Source organism: Staurois parvus, unplaced genomic scaffold, assembly GCF_062004578.1.
Source record: "Staurois parvus isolate SC_StPar_1 unplaced genomic scaffold, SC_StPar_1.0 ptg000006l, whole genome shotgun sequence".
Taxonomy (NCBI): Eukaryota; Metazoa; Chordata; class Amphibia; order Anura; family Ranidae; genus Staurois; species Staurois parvus.
Window position 1 is genome coordinate 11077139 of NW_028317802.1, and position 19267 is coordinate 11096405.

General features: G+C 37.6%; 1 protein-coding gene across 23 annotated transcripts in view; it reads right to left on the reverse strand.

Annotated features, from left to right (window-relative positions):
- LOC149474338 (protocadherin alpha-C2-like) overlaps positions 1–19267 on the reverse strand; it is a 371807-nt gene that overhangs the window by 44698 nt on the left and 307842 nt on the right. For 18 of the 23 annotated variants that reach the window (XM_089659953.1, XM_089660089.1, XM_089659895.1 and 15 more), the window contains exon 2: positions 1249–1307. The exons of the other annotated variants lie outside the window; for them this stretch is intronic. In XM_089659953.1, coding sequence (XP_089516079.1) covers positions 1249–1307 — 59 coding nt within the window. The remainder of the gene's footprint in view (positions 1–1248; positions 1308–19267) is intronic. 23 annotated transcript variants of the gene reach the window in all.

Below are 19267 nucleotides of genomic sequence, written 5' to 3' on the forward strand. Positions count from 1 at the left end.
GTGACCAAAAATTAGGACCTGCAGACTCAAAGCTTTTTTCATTCTCAATTTAAACTCTAAATTTACACATCCCCAACTCCCACCCTCCAAGAAGTGAGTAAATTCTGTCCTGTCTCCATGAAAAAAAACAAGTGAAAAAGGGAATTATGTGTTAATATCACTTCCCTTTTGCCATTTAAAAATCACCTTCTGACATTTACTCTGTATTTCTTTTAAGGTATGTTATGTAATGACCAGGGGCGGACTAACAACTCATGGGGCCCCCAGGCAATAGGGGATCATGGGGCCCCTGTGTCCTTGCCCAAACTCAAAAAAGCCTATGAAAAAGGTACCAGGGGCATCTCATGGGGCCCCCTACTGACGCCGGGCCCTCGGGCAGTGCCCGAGTTTCCAAATGGTCAGTCCGCCCCTCGTAATGACATTATGGCAGCATTCAATACAAATATTAATTTACCTAATAGGGAAGAACAGCTTGCTTATTGGGAGAATGTGAAAAAGCACATGTAAAATCAATCCTTTTTTTCTATATTTTGGATAGAGTAGGGAATGGTTAAGAAACTGATTTATTTACACTTTCTGTCCCAGAGACACAGTAGGAAGCAAAATGTGATCTTTCCAAAGCAAGGGGATAACCTCTCTCAGACAACTGATAGCACAACAGGTGTTCCAATTAAAAAATTTGCCCTCACCTCCTGAAGTGAGATCTCTCTTAAGTTAGGGGATATCCCATATTAGACCACTGTCATCACAACAGGCATTTCAAATAAAGATTTGTCCTCACCCCCAAATCCAACTAAAAAATATTGGATTTCCATCACTTTTTGTACCAGAGACCAGAAAAAAGTTTTTGGATTTATGTACAGTTTAAGAACTAACAAGCATAAAGAATCTCACTTCACAACTTTGTAAATTGTTTAAATATATTGTTATAATATAAGAAAATGAGAGGGTAAAGAGTCTGCGCGTATCTTTTCCATTGACAGGGGACCAAAAGTGGTATGACCAAATGTGCTCAATCTGCCTGAGTCAAAACTAAGTTCAAATTTTTATTCAAGCAAACCATTGTTTCTATTCAATATACTGTATTTAAACAGTAGCATCTGCATTTTGTTAGAGCATCAGCATATGTCTGCAAGTGATCATTTTGATTTTAGCAGTATATTAAACTCTTTTTATTTAAATGTGCATGGTTTTGTGTTGCTCTGTTTTAGTGATGTGAATTAAAAATATAAAATGAAATGTACTCACCCCTGCATTGCAGCTTTTAGTGATGCAGAGTAACGCCAGTCTGGGTTAGGATGTTTTGGCTGAAGAAGCAAATGAGAACAAATGTTTAGTTCCAGTCATAAATTCTTTAATTTATGCAATCAATGTCAACATAAAGGATCAAACATTTGCACTGTGTTTGCCAATTAAAAATAGAAATAACTTTAACAATGAAAATAAGTGATAAATTTACCTTTTTTGCAAACTTTGAAGTTTCAAAGTGATTTAGAAAAAAATGTTTAATTATGAAAATATAAAAAGGAAAATTTTGGATAACATAAACATCATTTTAAAATATTCAGCAAGTGGTTTGTTTGTTGTTGTTTTAGACTATTAAAAGAAAAATAACAATTGGACTCTCATTGTGAGAAAATCATAATTAAATTTTGGCCCATTGAAAAAGCATAGAGTCAACACATGAAGTTGGAGACTCTACATTTAAAGTAAGCCATTTGCAAAGATGGCTTTGAAAGGCATAATGCAACAAAGGAACATTGCAAGCAGATGAAAAATGGATTTGCTGCTTAACAAACCTGGAGTTCTTCTGCACCACTGTTACCAACTTGTGTAATAAAACATTTCCAACAGATAACCTTTTATGTGTAAGTAAATAATTGATAAATGTACAATCTAAGAGCACATTAGAAGTTTTGTAAGTAAACAGATGTTTTTCTCTTGAAATCTGCTGTGATTTTCTGACTTTTCTGTGTTTTAGTAAATACTTTCTGGAAGGTGCTTATTTCACCAATGGTTAAAATTATATTTTCTGCAACATGAACTCTTCATAGCTGAAACCATTCAAAGAGGTTATTCTTAATAACGAAATGAGATTCCTACTTCAGAACCCTTCAAGCTGAAAAAATTCAAGCTGTAGTCAAATATTTCTGCTGCACTGCTACAGATGAAGCCTGATACTGCAGCCCAGCCAGTATTATGTTTTGACAAAACAGATAGCTTTAATCCACTAACATCAGTATAAACACCATAGGACAAGGGTAGATTACTCTAGGGTATAAGTGCTGTTGCATATTACTGCATAGAGGGATCTGAAGGAGGCGACCACATTTCATTTAACATGGAAAAACACTGATTTTTTTTTTCCCCCGTTATCAGCACACATAAATAGCTAATAAATATAAGTAAAGCTCTCCCAAGTGAACTCTGTTAAAATACACAGACCAAAAACACTAATAGAAATATTCAAATCAAAGACAAGTGAGGTTGGACACAACAATCCCTTATGTGAACCAACAAGATGAAACACATGTACTTAGAGAAAGGTCTGGGACATCAAAATGCTATTAGGCTTTAAAAGGATTAAAAAGGCTGGCCACCACATAGTGAAAAATGTGCAAAGCATAGCATAACAGGATAACCAATTAGATAATTGTATTCAGTTCTGACTGTATTTAACTGAAACCTGTTTAGTAGTGATGTACACGTGCACTTTGCATATAATCACCTTATTTAAAAAAAAACTATATGAAAATTCTCAGCATGTGAAACATTACACTAAATGTTTGATTTTTTTTTTGCATCTGGCTATCATATATAATTCATGTATGAAAAAAAGCTTGTTACTTTTGGAGAGAGTGATCTGAAATTTCTGACACTTGTCAACAGTTACATTTCTCCAACACAGGCAGTATCTCAGTAAACAGTCAAATTATGCAAAAAAATAAAAATGATTTTAAATGATCTTAGACACAATGCTCAATATGCAAACAGCTACAAAGCAAAGATCAAGTGTTTCTTGTAGTGTGTTGAAGTGTATCTAAACTGAAAAAAGTAATCTATTGCAGCCTACTAGTCCTTAGATAAGGTAGCTGCATTACTTTTATTTTTTTCCTTTATATTCACCTGGAGATATTGCCAGTAACACAATTCTTGTCCTAGGGTGAATACAGTCAATAATTGTACTGAATTTATGAAGGAGAAGGTCAGGAAGTAAGTTAGGAGTACAGAAAATCCCTTTACTCTTTGCTATAACATTAGGGGGGAGCTGTAGTTCACAGAGAGAACATTGTTAAGAACATTGTTAAGATGTCAGAGCTACAGTTTCAGTTCATTGCAGGAAGTTAAGAGCTAACTGGCTTCCTGGCAGGATCAACAGGTACGTTTTGCACTTACAGAACAGATATACCAAAATGATTTCTGTTGTATAGTTAACAGAGCAAAGGTCAGTAAAGTAAAATAAGTTCATCTGTATGATTTATATACACTTTAAAATATGCAAGGTCATTCTATGCAATCCGTATTCTAGATTTGCAAGATATGGTTTTCCATTAGCAACACTGTACCTGAGAACCTGTACTTTACTCGTGCAGGGCAAAGCAAGATGCTTAAACTGCCTTCACATACTCATTTTCCTTTTGCTCTAAATTTCACTGTTTGGACCCAAGTCACTGTTTACAGGGGAAGTTCATAATTGGTGTATTTGGCTAAATAAAGACGGCCATCAATGGTTCGAATCTCAGCCATCTATGAGCAGGCTGATTGTACCCAATTTGACTGCTGTACGTTTTGGGCACAACCAGCCTGTTGGATTTTTCATGCAATTGCATCTAGCAATAATTACTGTGTTCTCAAGGCAGGGATCCCCCCCTCCCACACATGCTGATGGGAGAATTGAGTGACTGTAGTTGATGGGGGAATTGAGTGATTTTCCATGGGTTGCAGGAAAGAAAATCATATTGTCTATAGTTTGCCTTTCCAGTTGTAAAATATTTAGGTTAACACAGGGGTTCTTAACTTTTATACCATTGCAAATCCCCAGTGGAACAGTAAGGCTGAAAGAAAATAATGAGGAATGTATTAAATGTATTTAAAAAATGGCAAATCACAAATGCACACACCAGTTACAGTAAACAGAATTTATTGTGTGCAATTGAAATGAAATTGAGTCAATTTTTCCACTTGTGTTTTCTTCATTGATGCAGTGAATCCTGTTTCAATTGTTTTCTTTTAATTATTCAGAGATCTAGTTTTGTACCCCAAATTTGATCCCAATACCCCCATAAAGTATAGATACATCTGGGCAAAAACCTTTTCTTCCAGAAGCATTCAAAGACTCTCTGCAATGCACTAAATGTCTTTGAAACATCACTACTACAGCATACAATATATGCTTCCCTGCAATCAAGATTCTAATAAATATTTTTTTATTTTTTTAATGCTAAGTGTCTGTTGTTGGAAATATGTAAGTTGTAAGAACTTACACAAAGCTCATGACTTTCTTCCTGCCCATTGTAAGATCTCTAGGTTCTTGATCAGCAATACTGTCCAATAGGATGAAGGGGAGTGAGTTTAAGGCTTCCCATTACCAAAAGTGCCAGATATTTCTCTCTCCCACTGGTCAGATGGAGTGACAAGGAGCAAAGAAAATATGAATATATGAGCAGGAGGGTTGCAGTTAGGCATACCTGTTGGTTTTCCACATTTAGTTTTGTGCAATCCACATTTAGGTTTGTCTGATTAAAAAATTTACACTTTCAATTGTGTGAGTTGGTGAAATTAGGGTTGCATAGTATTTATTCTTAGTTATTGTATTGGTGTCTAGAGTGGCCTTAACATGGTGCTCCATGCAGAAAGGCAGTTTGCGATCTGTTTTATTGACTGTCAACTATGCAACTGGTTCTGGTAGATGATCTGTGGCCTAGGGGCCATGCAGAGACCTTTGCCACTTATTGTTCAGCCCTCTAAAGCCACTAAAGGAAATATCCTTTAGGCTGAAATCTAGCAGTTAAATGGGGTTTTTCACATTATCTTTAGTTTTTCTTTCTGACCATTCTTCTTTCCTCCAATCTTTAGTAATGGGTCTTGCACAAATGTGGAGGCATCAGGGATGATTTACTAAAAAAAAAAATAGACTTTTCAATGGAATTTTGAAATGTTGCTTTCCAAAGAATATCTAATCACATCCAAGGGAAAGCAAAAACATTTAGATTTGTAATTGATTGGATGATTGAAGTCAGCAGAGCTTCACCTCATTCACTAAGCTCTGGGGAAAATCCCCCAACTTCCTTTGCAAAGTGAACAGCCAGCTCTTCTTCAGTAAATCAACCCTGTTTTCAGCCACCAACAACTCCTATTGCATATTTACAGTCTCTGACCATCTTCTTTACCATGTCTGCAGTCTCCTAGTATCTCTTGTTGAATGTCAACAGTCTCTGACACTTAAGGCCCCTTATGTTGACTACCACTGTTCTATAGACATAATGTCTACACTCCTGAAATAGGAGTCTTGGGATTTTTTACCTCGGTTTTTTACAATTCTGAGGCATGAACAGATCCATGCAGAGACATGCAAATCAGGTCCCTATTAGGTACTTGACAGGCTTTGAATGCTATAAGTTCCTGAGTGAAGACTTGCAGCAGCTCCACCATTGGTTGTTAAGGGAGGGGGGAACATGGCAGCCAAGGAGGGGATAAAACATACTGTGAAGAAAGAAGGAGAGGGATTGAAGGGTAGTAAAAAAAAGAGAATAGTTTTGCAATAGAGAAAATAAAAATTGAAATTCTGAGCATTTAAAGAGATTGTGAAGGTTCTGATTTTTTTAAATAACAAACATGTTATACCTACCTTCTCTGTGCAATGGTTTTCCACAGAGCATCCCTGATCCTTCTCTTCTCATGTCACCTGCTGGCACTCCAGGCCCCTCCCTGCTATGGAGGGCCTGGAGCTACTTGCTCTGAGGGAACTCATGCTTGCTCACTCCCGAGCCACCTCTGTGTGTCTATGAGACACACAGAGCATGGTTTGCCCTGTCCCCACTTGCTTCTCACTGGCTTTGATTGACAGCAATGGGAGCTAATGGCTTCCGCTGCTGTGTCTCAGCCAATGAGGAGGCAGAGACCTGGCTCAGATGGGTATAAGGGAGGGGACTAGAGGGGAGCTGCACACTGAAAGTTTTTTACCTTCACACATAGAATGCATGAAAGTAAAAAGTGAAAGTAAAAAACCTTCAGGCTTTTTAACCACTTTAAAGCTATTAATTTTTTTTGAAGCAGTGATTACCCACACAGTTCTAAATCAATTCCCTTAAACAGAATCTAATATCAAAACTATTTTTGTTCTTAACAATAGTTGACTAATTAATAATAGAAAAAAGATATTTCAGAGAAACGAGTGACAGGGACAGGGTAAGGATTATTACTGATACTGTATGTTTGGCCACAGACTCTAGCAGTTATGAAATATTTAGTTTAGAAGGAAAGACATTATAATACCAGTTTATCAAGTAGCTTTTAAAGAGAAAGAAGAGGCCCTCAGGAACAAACTGGATGAGATGGAACTACTGTGTGACTAATGTGAGTTACCCATGTGGGTAATAATGTTCAGTTATGTTCCTACACTCATGTGAGATGCCACTCAGATGAGTGGTGAAACAATTTCAAAATTGAAAGACAAGTCCAGTTAAATATGAATAACTATTACGAGCTATATTATGATTTAGATTAATTAAAATCTTAATGGAACCATATTTGTATGAATTTCAAGGAACAATGTTCAGTTTTGGATGAAGTGTACCTTAACCAGCATAACTCTCTAAGTTGTCTATAATGCAAAGAATGCTTTAGTATTCGTTTTGCTCCTTGTTTACAGATAGATAGATAGACAGATATAGCTAACTAAATTCGATCCTCTGAAGAAATATGTAGGCTGATATTTCATATAATTTGACTAATATAAACAATACTCATGTAATTCATAGAAGTAGGGGTATCTGTGGTTCAAAGATGTTTAATTTGGCTGAATATTGGCATGTACTTCTAACACATTATGACACTACATAGGTCATCTACCTATGCAAGTGAAAAGAATGCGCTAATTTCTGAATCACCAATTAACCTGATTTGCAATACACAAATGCAACAGTGCACAAATAATCAAACAAAAATGACTAGTGTGATTTTCCAGTGAAACCTTTGCTGAAACATTTCTCACTGCTAATATTTTTAGTATTTGTTTTAATAAATCCAACGGCTGATTGCTGTAGCAAGTATGACAAAGAATTTAGAATAACTACAAATAGCACAATTCATCATAAATTATTTTTAGCAGACGCTCTTTTATAATATTTTCTATGCCACAGGGATTTTAAATTATTTAATCACAATATGGTCATCCTTACCCTAACAATAATGACAGATCTTCTATAACTGCATATTACACGATTAACTAACAGGCACCTAGAAGCACAACAATATAACATTTTAAACTAGGTGATACAGCTACACTACAACATGAGCTTGAGTTCAATGCAATTGTCTTTCTTAGAGGATTGCCAAATATAAATTGCATACTTGAACACCAAATATTTTTGGGCATCCCAGAAAATGCTATGATTTAAGCAACATAATTTTGTCATTTCCCAGTGCTTATTATTTGATCATAAATCTATACACTACCCAGTTGGCAAAGAGACACTGAAATGTGTTCAATCTCCTGCATAAGTCATAATATAAATGGACGTATTAAGGATGGTTATATAGAGTGAGCCAATTAATACATTCAAAATGATCAAATGCTTAGCATATAACCCTCTTATTATCAAAGTCAGTTTTTTTGCTATTTTCTTTGGCAAATGCTACCAAATGGTGCACATTTTCCAGAAAGTCTGATCTTCTGTACATTCAAAGATGATGCCATAAGATTCCCTACTGGTATCCTTACTGCAAGACTCATGGTGGGTGCACTGCTCATCTGGTTCACAAGGATTTCTGTTTCATTTACTTCAAATTGTTTTGTATGTGTTCTAAATGACTCATTTACTGCACAATGTAAATAAAAAGATATAATAAAACTGCCATTGTTGAAATATTTTGTGTAAGAGTAATAAAACTCTCGTGCATGGTATGCATAGTTTAAATTGCTAGGAATAATGAGTTCCTGGTAATTGTATTTAAATATTGGAAATTAGGGTTTTTCAGAGAAAAAAGTCACATTATCCTTGACTGCTACTTGGATCTGCTTCTCCTTATTAGCGAGTTATAGTAATTACAGAGAAAATTAGATTTCACTCTTGTCTTGTTTGAGATTTTTGTTCTGCCTAGTCAAAGAAGGCCTTAAATTGCTTATTAGCTGAAGGTACACTATTCCATTATACTAATCTCATTTTGGGAACTTAATGCATGTGTTTGTTTTTCAAATACAAGAATCAGCAGAAATAAGACTGTTTCTTTTATACTCATTGATCAGAAAAATATAAACCACAATGGACCAAGACCAACTTTGTCCTTGATATCAGATGCAGTAGCAGTGACTTCAGAAAGGTTCTCTAGCATTTTTGTAGACAGAACTGATCATTATGGACATCTGTTCTTATACCTCTTAAACAAAATGTGTGATGCCTCTGACTGCCTTCTGACTCAGAGAATGTGGTGTTTTCTTTATTGTAAATTTGTAATTATGTTATATGCCACTAGGAGCTTGAGTGATGCCAGTGGACAACAGGTTTATTTTGCACCATTTTCCTGTGTTCTAGGTTTTCTACCATAGGAAACTGTTGAAAAGTGAACAGCGTATTTTTCTTTAGTAAATCAACTACAATGGAACTTATGACTGGATGTTTTAAGCAATTAATTAATGAAAAAATGTATGCATTGTAGATGATTTACTAAAGACAAATAGGCTATGTACTTTGCAATGGAATTTTCCCTTAGCTTAGTTATTGAGGTGATGTTCCACTGACTTCCATCATCCGATCATCAGAAAATTGAATTTTCAGCACATTCACTAACCTAAAGAAAAAAACACCTGGTAAAGTGATGAGCCTGTTTACCTTTAGTCAATCAACCACATTGTCTCTAATTTTCCAGCACATAATCTCCCAGCACACCACAAATACTATAGACATAGAAGGTAGGCAGGCCAACAGGCCATAGAAGAGTATTATTATTATAATAATACAGGATTTACATAGCACCAACAGTTTGCATAGTGCTTTAAAAAAAATAAGGGAGACAGTACAATTACAATACAATTACCATATTTTCCGGCCTATAAGGCGACTGGGTGTATAAGACGACCCCCTAATTTTCCAGTTAAAACATAGGTTTTGGGCTATACTCGCCATATAAGACTACCCCCTTTCCGAGGCAACACCATTTAAAAACATCACATTTTTTAATTGAAATGGTTATGACTTACTGGTACTTAAAATCCTTAAAAATCCTCATGTTCATCCTCTGACATCATAAGTTCATGAATGACATCTTGTGATACATTTGTAAGACAGTCATCATATGGATCAAATTCCAAATCAGATGGTTACCGCTGGATGTGCGGTAATACGGCAGCTTAGGCTACATACAGTATACAGTATATATACAGCCCGCTGGATGTGCAGTAATGTACATACAGTATATCCCGCTGACCCAAGCTGGCTCAAAACAAATTTCCCTATGACAGATTAATCTGTCAGCCTGCTGGATTTTTGGTATATACAGTATACTGAGTATATACCACTGTGGTATATACAGTATACTGAGCCAAGCTGTTTCAAAATGTACTGGTACGTCCCTACTGTAATCAGCCCACTGGGTGAGTGTATGTACGGTAGCTGCGGCTACATACAGTATACACTGGGCCAATCACGGCGAGCGATGTAGTCTACTAATAAATACAAAGCCTGCTCGGATTGGCTGAGGTTGTGACATCATCAGCCCACCTCTCTGACTCAGCCAATCCGAGCAGGCTTCGTATTCATTAGTAGAATACATCGCTCGCCATGATTGGCCCAGTGTATACAGTATGTAGCCGCAGCTACTGTACATACACGCATCCAGTGGGCTGATTACAGTAGGGACGTACCAGTACGTTTTGAAACCGCTTGGCTCAGCGCAGTATACTGTATATAAGCTGCCGTATTACCGCAAATCCAGCGGGCTGACAGATTAATCTGTCATAGGGACATTTGTTTTGAGCCAGCTTGGCTCAGCACAGTATACTGTATGTACAGTATTACCACACATCCAGCCAGCGTGACCCAAACAAACTCAAGGTTCACATTTTATACCCCGCGTATAAGACGACCCCCAATTTCTGGGGTATATTTTTAAGTATAAAAAGTAGTCTTATATGCCAGAAAATACTGTAATACAAGAGGGATAAGAGGGCACAACTTGTTATAGCTTACAATCTAAAAGGAAGGGTCAAATAATACAAAAGATAATAACTCTGAGGTTTGGGTTGATGGAGAAAGTGAAAGATCAGTTTATTAATAAGAGGCAGGATAAACCTCTCAGAAGAGATAGGTTTTCAGGGTTATCCTAAAGGTGGTTAGAAAAGGAAATAGTTTTACAGATTGGGGTAAGGAGTTCCAGAAGATGGGATAAGTGCTAGAGCTGAGCATGGGAAAAGGTGACAATAGAGGTAGAGAGCAGGAGGTCTTGTGAGAAGTGAAGAGACCTGTTTGGTTGGTATTTTGAGATGAGGTTGGTGATGTGCTGTAGCAGGGGGCAGAGTTGTGGATGGATTTGTAGGTTGATTTAGGTTGAGGTTTGTAGAAGATGCCAGAAAAGAAGAAGTCAGTCTGTAAACTACTAATACTATTCAGAACACAGAATGAGTAAACTAAGCCCAAAAACAAAAATGTAATATATTGCAGCTTACCAATCATTATACAGTGTGCGGTGCTTGAATTAGTTTTGTTTTTTTTTCTTTATATTTACCTGGTGATCCAGCCAGCAACATACTTTCTATCTAACTGTGCCTCTATTTCAGATGCAGAAGCAACACCAGTTTCACTCTGGGGAGAGGTTAGTGTTAGGTGCCTTAGCAGATTTAGATAGACTTGACTAACACATTAAAGCCAAACTCCAACTAGTGCTTTTTAATCAGTATCAGTAAAAGTTTTTTTTCCTTTTGGGATAAAGGTTTTACATAAATTAATAAAAGCTAACCATTGTTTAAGTACCTGTGTCAGTGGTAAATGGTTTATCTCAACCTAATTCCTGGACTCCTTGGACTGATAAAGGTAGTTGAATAATAAAAGACTCACTGGAAGGATCACCAGGTGAAAATAAAGGAAAACAGTCTAAAAATAGAAAACTAATGCAGCCAACAAGAATTGGTAAGTTGCAATGTATAAAGCTTTATTTTACCTTAGACTTAAGTTTCTGTAATTCTCTGCAGCCAGAATCCAGATTATACCTCACATGTTTCTTGAACATGTTCCTTCTATGACTTTCTATCACTATGTTTTATGTATCACCTTTTTCAATTTTAATTTCCAAGGCAGCCTTGGGGTTGGTGACTGTTTGGTGGAGATATCCTCTCATACATCACAAGAAAGGTTTCTAAGATGATCTCTTAAAAAAACAAGATAGATGTGCTTGTTGCACCATAGCAAAACCTAGATAAAAAAAACTGAAGTACCAAATTTGTAGACGCTGTTTCTTGTTTGCATATCAAGGTTTACCTTTCACTGTTGACTGAACCTTTAATTCAGAAAAATACATGCCTCAATCCCTAACAGTCATTAACTTTGAGAATTTATTTTAAACATGATATTAGTTTTTCCTTGTTACCACCACCCTATTAGCTATCAAATCGGTATTTGCACTCCACTTTAGCTATATTGTTTTCTGTGACCATAAGGATAATGGTGACACTGTAAGAGCCTCTAATCAACCCTAATAGCTTTAAAAATGTGTACTGTTAAGGATTTGTTTTATGCCAATTTCCATGATTAAAAGCATCTGTGGCACTCCAGAGTTACCAGAGGAATTTAGCCGAGAAGCAATTTTATTGATAGATATTAAGTTACAGTAGGAAAGAACTTCTGGGAGATTGGAACTAAGTACAAGTCACTAGGGTTTTCATATACAATACTACTGCATATTCTCTAACACACATAGCAATAAGTCAATAGAAAACAGAATTAGGGACATCTAATGTAAGACAAACACACTAGATACACTGATTTTGATTTACTAAAAGAGTATAGTGCAATCTCTTTTTTTATCCTAATGAATGAGGAGAACTAAAGAGAAAATTCACTTTGCAAAAAATACCCAATAATGTACAGGGAAATTTTAAAAATGGTATTTTTGCTTGCACACAGTTGTATGACTGAATTCAGACCAACTTTACTTAATTCACCAAACATTTCAAAGGGAATTTTCACTTAGTTCAGTGATTTCAATCATTGAATAATGAGTGAGCAAAAATCATATTTTTAAATGTGTCTTGCACATTATTGGGTTTTTTTTGCAAACTAATTTTTCACTTCATTTTTTCTCATTAACTAAGTTAAGTGAAAATTGCGCTCATTTTCTCCAGAGCTTAGTAAATGCGGTAAAGCTGTGCTGATTTCAATCATCAAATCATTTACATTTACTAAGGAAAATTAGTGCAACTGCACTTTCAGGGTGCACCTGCACTTGCTATGTGCAGTGTATTAGCCTTTAGTAAATCTAAGCCAGTGTTTCTTAAACTATGGATCAGGACCCAAACTGGGTCACTCACTTGTTTGTGATGGGTTGCCATTTAACTGTGTAAGCCGAATTTGTACGAGCATAATATCAGTGGTGAGTGACATAACATAGTAACTATGATTGATAGCATGGGCAGGTATGGGTACCTAGAGTGCATGCAAGATGGGGAACAGGGGGAAATTAAACATGGTCTGGACTCTGCTTTACAGGGACTGCAAGAGGCTGACACCAAGTCAAATTCAGGTACTAACAATGCTTGCATTAAAAAATGTATTTCATGATATAATAATCAATGCAGTGCTGTATTATATTATGTCCTTTATATCTGCCTATAATATATATATATATATTGTCTCTGTTTGAATTATAATTCATTTTAAGTTGCAATTTGGTAGATTTAAATATAAAACATTGTGCCCTATACTTAAGTTAAATCACATGAGATCTGTTTGCATGTGTTTTTATCATACTGCCATTAGTATTCAACTTTATTTGGCAATTCTGATATTTTGATAATAATTTTTTTCCTGAGTCCCATTACAGTAATTATTTAATTTGGTCATCAGATTAAAATGTTTAAGAACCCCGGTCTAGTACTATGCTTACATTGGCCAATTTGTGTTTTTCATTAACACTCTAGATACTGAGAGTAATAGACTACAAAGAATGCAAGAGAGGTAAAATTACTAGCTTAAAATACAATAAATGCAAAGACTAGAATATTTTGTGACAGCTACATTTAGACCCACTACATTCACAAAAATATCCTTCTACAATGCACTCTGTTGCCATGTCTAAATATAGACAGACCTAAGGCCATGTCTGTGCACTGCAACATTTCTAAGGCATGTCAGCTTGGAAGTGAGGCAGAATCCAGAAATATTGCTTAAGACTGTCTGTCTCCTGTTCTCTAAAACAAGTGAAGAGTTTTATTGCTTTTATGCACACTCCAAAGCACATAGATTCCCAGAGATGCAGTGGAAGTAATCTGTTTGTTAACTCCTTAAGTACTTACTGCCTTAGACTATGGATAATAACATAGTGCAATGTGATAGCAATATATACAGCCACATAACATGCAACATATATAACATCAACAAAAATTTATCGAAGCAGTGAGCAATAACACTGAGCAAAATGCAGTATTTTGTGGTAACAAATTGGACTTTGGTTTTCTAAAGCAAACATACAAAAGATTAATTGTGCCATTTGCTATTGCACTTTGCACTTTGAACTCACGTGAACTACTAAATAAATACATGCATTTTAAAAGAAAATTCTGAGCATTATTCGGAAAACTTTTAGTAGATGTGAACCTGTTTATGAACAAGTTATTTATGTTATATTTTTTCTCTGTGTACCCATAACATATTCACATTACTGGCCATTTGAACAACGATATAGATGGGCACCTTTTTATTTTGCTCAGTTTTGCCATTTTGCTATAACTGGTCATGGAGGGAGCCACAGTCTGGCAGGCTGGTCACAGACCAGTGGGAAAAGAGGCAGATTGAAATGTTTTCATGGACCATAAAACACTGTGAAAGCAGAATGGTGTGTGAACTTGGAGTTGTGGGGGGGTGGAGTGAATAATACCAGGGTGGCATAAAAGATGGAAGAGGAAGTTAATCATGCCAAGGGATGAGGGGAGAGAGGAATGATAGCTGACAAAAAAATACTGGGATAGGCAGAGAAGGCAGAATATCAGCTTCTGTGTAGGAAAGAGGCGACGGCAGAGTGAAATACTCATGTACCAGAGAGTGTGACAGAAAGCAAAAAGTGGATGATCATAGATGGAGGAAAGAGAAAGGAGGCAGCTATTCATGGAAAAGGGAAAGTGTAAAATAGAAACAGAAGAATTGATCATGGGCTGGAGGAAAGAGTAGGCAACAACTGGTTACTGACAGGGTATAGAGAAGGCTGGTCTGATTGTGGATAGGTGTGATCTGAATGTGGGCCATTGTGAGAATAGGTAAAAATTATCTTGTTGTTGTTTGGGGCAAAGGGATGAATTATTGTAGAGGGAAGAAAAAGAGGGGGTTGTGGACAAGACAGAGGGAATCCTTAAATACTGTGGCTTAGGGAAGAAGGAGAAAATAGATCTGTAGCTGATCATGTTCCACTGGAAGAGGATGCAGAGAAGAACCTGATCATTAGTGCAAATATATTGCCATGCTAAAAGTAAATGACATAAATATAAACATAAGTATACATAAATTATGTTGCATGCAAACAAAAAAGTGAGTATAAAATCTGAGTGATGGAAAAAAAAAAGTCTGATATTTGATGTGTAAGATAGTGTGAAGATGGATATATAGCCCCACGTCCTCTTAAAACCATTTGGTAAGAGTCCATTGTGTATGGTTTCAAGAGGACATGGGGATACTGTATATATATCCATCTTCACACTATATTACACATCAAATATGAGAACTTTTTTTTCCATCATTTGGACTTTATACACACTTTTTTGTTTGCATGCAACATAATTTATGCATACTTATGTTTATATTTCTGAAATTTACTTTTCTGTTTCAATATTTTTATTAAGAAAGTTTTGTTTTTAAGAATATAACAAGCTCAAAATACGCCCTCGCTGGGCAGAGCTGAACAATAACACATAAACAGAGACATCCTACTGACTTGTATTAGTCAAATAACTAAATGTCCAATGACATCAAGAAGGGACGGCAAAAAACCAAACCAAATAGCAGCAGTAATCCAACATAATATCGGAAAAAGAAGAGAAAAGAAAAAAGGTTAGAAGAAAATAAAATAAAACAAAATGCAATCAGAAAGAAAACATGGAAGAAAGGAAACTAGAAGGATCATGGATCCGGGGCTAGCATAGGCAGAGACTATAGGAAGCCATAACTAGTAAGAGGCAGGGATGGCAAGGAATAACATATCCAAGGTTCCCAAACCTTAAGGAATCTCAGATGAGCGTCATGAAGAATGCTAGACATCTGTTCATTGAACAACATAGCATTCATCCGGGTCTTCACCCCCTGGAAAAAAACCAAAGGGGTTCTCCAAGCTTGAGCTATAGCAAATAAATAGGTAGGATGCCAATTTCTGCTGAGACCTAGACATACCCAAAATTGGGCAATGCAGGAGGGCCACCTTTGCATCCCTATGGACCATAATATGAAATAGCATTTGTAGCAAACCAAAAACCCTAGACCAGAAGTCTGTCAATCATGGGCACGACCACCAAATATGCAAGATGTCCCCGCGTAGACCACAGTTCCGGAAACACCTATCTCCGCCAGTCGGATTAAAGTGAGCAGTCCGAGCTGGGACCCAGTACCACCGCAGTAGAACTTTGTAGGCTGCCTCAAGAGTGACTGTATCGAATGAACATTTCACCACCATCCCCCAGGCCCTATGCCAATCCTCCGCCGCAATCGAGACACCCAGATCTCGCTTCCATTGAGAGACATAAGACAGGGGTGATGAGGAAGACCTACTGTTAAGGGAGGCATAAATTACAGAAATGAGACCAGGGGACCCTGGGGAATGCTGACAAGCGTGTTCAAAGGGCGTTTTGCGGTAAGGGTATGTAGAGGTATGACGGAGGGATAGGACCCAGTGGCACAATTGCAAATACCAATAATATTCCCGGGCGGGACCCCCCTTGATTCTCGAAGAGACTCCCAAGATGGAAACGTACGAGTGCTCAGAAAATCATGTACAATAACAAAGCGATGGGAGGTCCACCAAGAGAAAGAAGGGGGATGTGCAAGGCCTGGTGGAAATAAAGGATTATGCATAATCGGCAAAAGAGGTAGAAATGAAATGACGAAATCAAATTACCCGAATATTTTACAGAATCCCAGGCTCTTAAACTATGAAGCATGATAGGGCTCAAATCCGGAGGGTGCAACTTGGGCGGGAGACAAAGCAATCTAGTTAAGGAAAGCAGAGCACAGTTGGGTAAATCTAAGAGTACCCATAACGGGATATCTGTCGTGGCAAGAAGCATCTGGGACAACTGGGAAATCTGAGCCGCCAAGTAGTATCTAGAAACGTGTGGAACTCCCAAACCTCCCTGTAATCTATGAGTATACAGAGTGGCTCTAGGCACTCTGGGACGTTTATGAGCCCAAATAAAACTGGGAATCCGGCTCTGTAGTACACGAAGAAAAGATGCAGGGACATGAATAGGGAGAGTACGGAAAAAGTACAGGATCTTCGGCAAGATAGTCATCTTGACAGCATGTATCCGGCCAATCCATGATAAAGAAGGAAACTGCCAAGAATGAAGAAGGGAAGTAACAGAGAGCAATAAGGGGTAGTAATTAGCCAGAAATAAGGCAGAGTAGGAGGAAGTAAGTGTAACGCCAAGATAAGCCAGAGAATGGGATGCCCAATGGTAGGGAAATTGTGTCTGCAACCATTCAACCAGGTCTGCAGGGAGCGTAATATTCAATACCATGGTTTTAGACAAATTGATGTGAAGGCCAGATATAGTCAAAAAATGGTCCAATATGACCTGGAGGTTGGGGAGAGTGATGAGAGGACTGGTTAAAACCAAAAGGGCATCATCCGCATAAAAGTTGGCCTTATATTGAGTGCCGGCATAGGGGACACCAGAAATATCCAGGTGATTTCGAATGGCTGCAGCTAAAGGTTCAAGAGCGAGAACAAAAAGAGCAGGTGATAATGGGCATCCCTGTCTCGTGCCCCTGAAAATAGAGAAGGATGAGGAAAAAAAACCTGCATATTTAACAGAGGCCAAGGGAGACAAATATAAAGCTGAGATCCAAGCCAGAAATGCGTCACCAAACCCCCATCTAGACAGCGTATATGTCAAATATTCCCAAGAAAGTGAATCAAACGCTTTATAAATGTCTAGGGATAAGGAACCCTGGTATCCTGCGGCGATGTAAAATATGTATGATATGGATGACTTTACGGATGTTATCAGCAGCTTGTTGCCCCGGAATGAAGCCAACCTGATCTCGATGAATAAGTGAGAGTAGATACTTATTAATTCGGGTGCTCAGAGCCTTTCCCAGAATCTTCAAGTCCACGTTTAGCAGCAAGATCGGTCTGAAAGCTTGCGGTTCAAAGGCATCTTCAGTTTTCTTAGGAATCATAGTAAAATGCTTCAAAGAATTGAAAAAGGCCGTCAAATGAGGAACCAGAACGGTGGCAAATTTTTTATAGTAGAGCCCAGAAAACCCATCTGGGCCTAGAGCCTTGGAGGCCTTCAAAGATTTGATGGCTTGGTAGAGTTCAGATTCAGAAATATCTGCATTCAGGGCATCTCGGGCTGCAACGGATAAAGAGGGTAGGTGTAGCTCAGCAAAAAAGCTAAAATTTACTTTTAGCATGGCAATATACTGTATTTGCACTTATTTGTACACAATCCTCCTAATTGTTTTGCCAGATGCTTAACTTTTTTTCTGCCAGTGCGATATCTACTGGTGTTGAAGAACCTGATCATGGAAGGTGAACAGAAAGGAGCCAGAGAAGAAGATCATTGATGACTAATTGTTATGTAAATGTCTTTTCTCCTTTCCATGGGAGTTTATACTCTTTATTATTATGGGTGAAGTTGTGAATTAGCTGTTTGCACTAATTGGACACCTCCAACAAGGGTTGTAATTTAGCTAAGGGCTGGTATTTTATAAGAAGGGCCACAGCTTAGTGCATGCAGACATCAAAGGCAAGGGTGATGTTATGAACAGTGATAGGAGAGTCTACAGCAAAGTGTAGACAAAAGAAGGAGCACTGCAAGAGAATCGAATATAAATAGGAGGGGAAGAGCTGTCAAAGAACACAGCACAGATGGAAGCAGGGTCTTCTGAGAGCAGTGGGTGGAAAGCTGTCAAAGAATGTATTATCGACAACTGGGGAGCCAGAGCATGTTCTATGGATGGAGGAGTGGGTGTTACCAAAGAATGTAATATAGGTTTACAGAAGAGAGCTAAAAGAGAATCTAGTATAGACAGTGATGGGACAACAGCAATAGAAAATATTGGGGGATGAGAATGGGAGCTTCCAGAGAAATTAGTATAAAGGGAGAATTTCCAGACAATTTAGTGTGGACAGGGAGTTGATAAGCTTCCAGAGAATATAGTGTGAGTGAGGTGGAGATAAAGCCATCATAAAATGTGCATTTAGTGGGGATGCAACCAGTAACGTAGTGTGGAGGGTGGGAGGTGCCAGGTAAAAGGTAAAGCAGCAGACTCTGGATGTAAGCTGCTGCTCACAGTGTGTGGAAATCTGCAACAGATGCTAGTGTGGACACACTAGAAAAAGGTGAAGGAAAACTAGAAAAAGGTGGTGCAGAGAATGTTTAGAGTTATAGACATTGCTGAGGAAACAAGGTTTTGTGTGGACATGGACAGTACAAATAAAATAATGTCACTACTAGAGCACAGCCACTACTGAATAAATTTGTGAACTAGGGACTTCTCAGTGGTGTAGTGCTAAACACCAGACTGAATAAGACTTGAAAAAAGGCACACACTGGGGTTGATTTAATAAAACTGGAGAGTGCAAAGTCTGGTGCAACTCTGCATAGAAACCAATCAGCTTCCAGGTTATA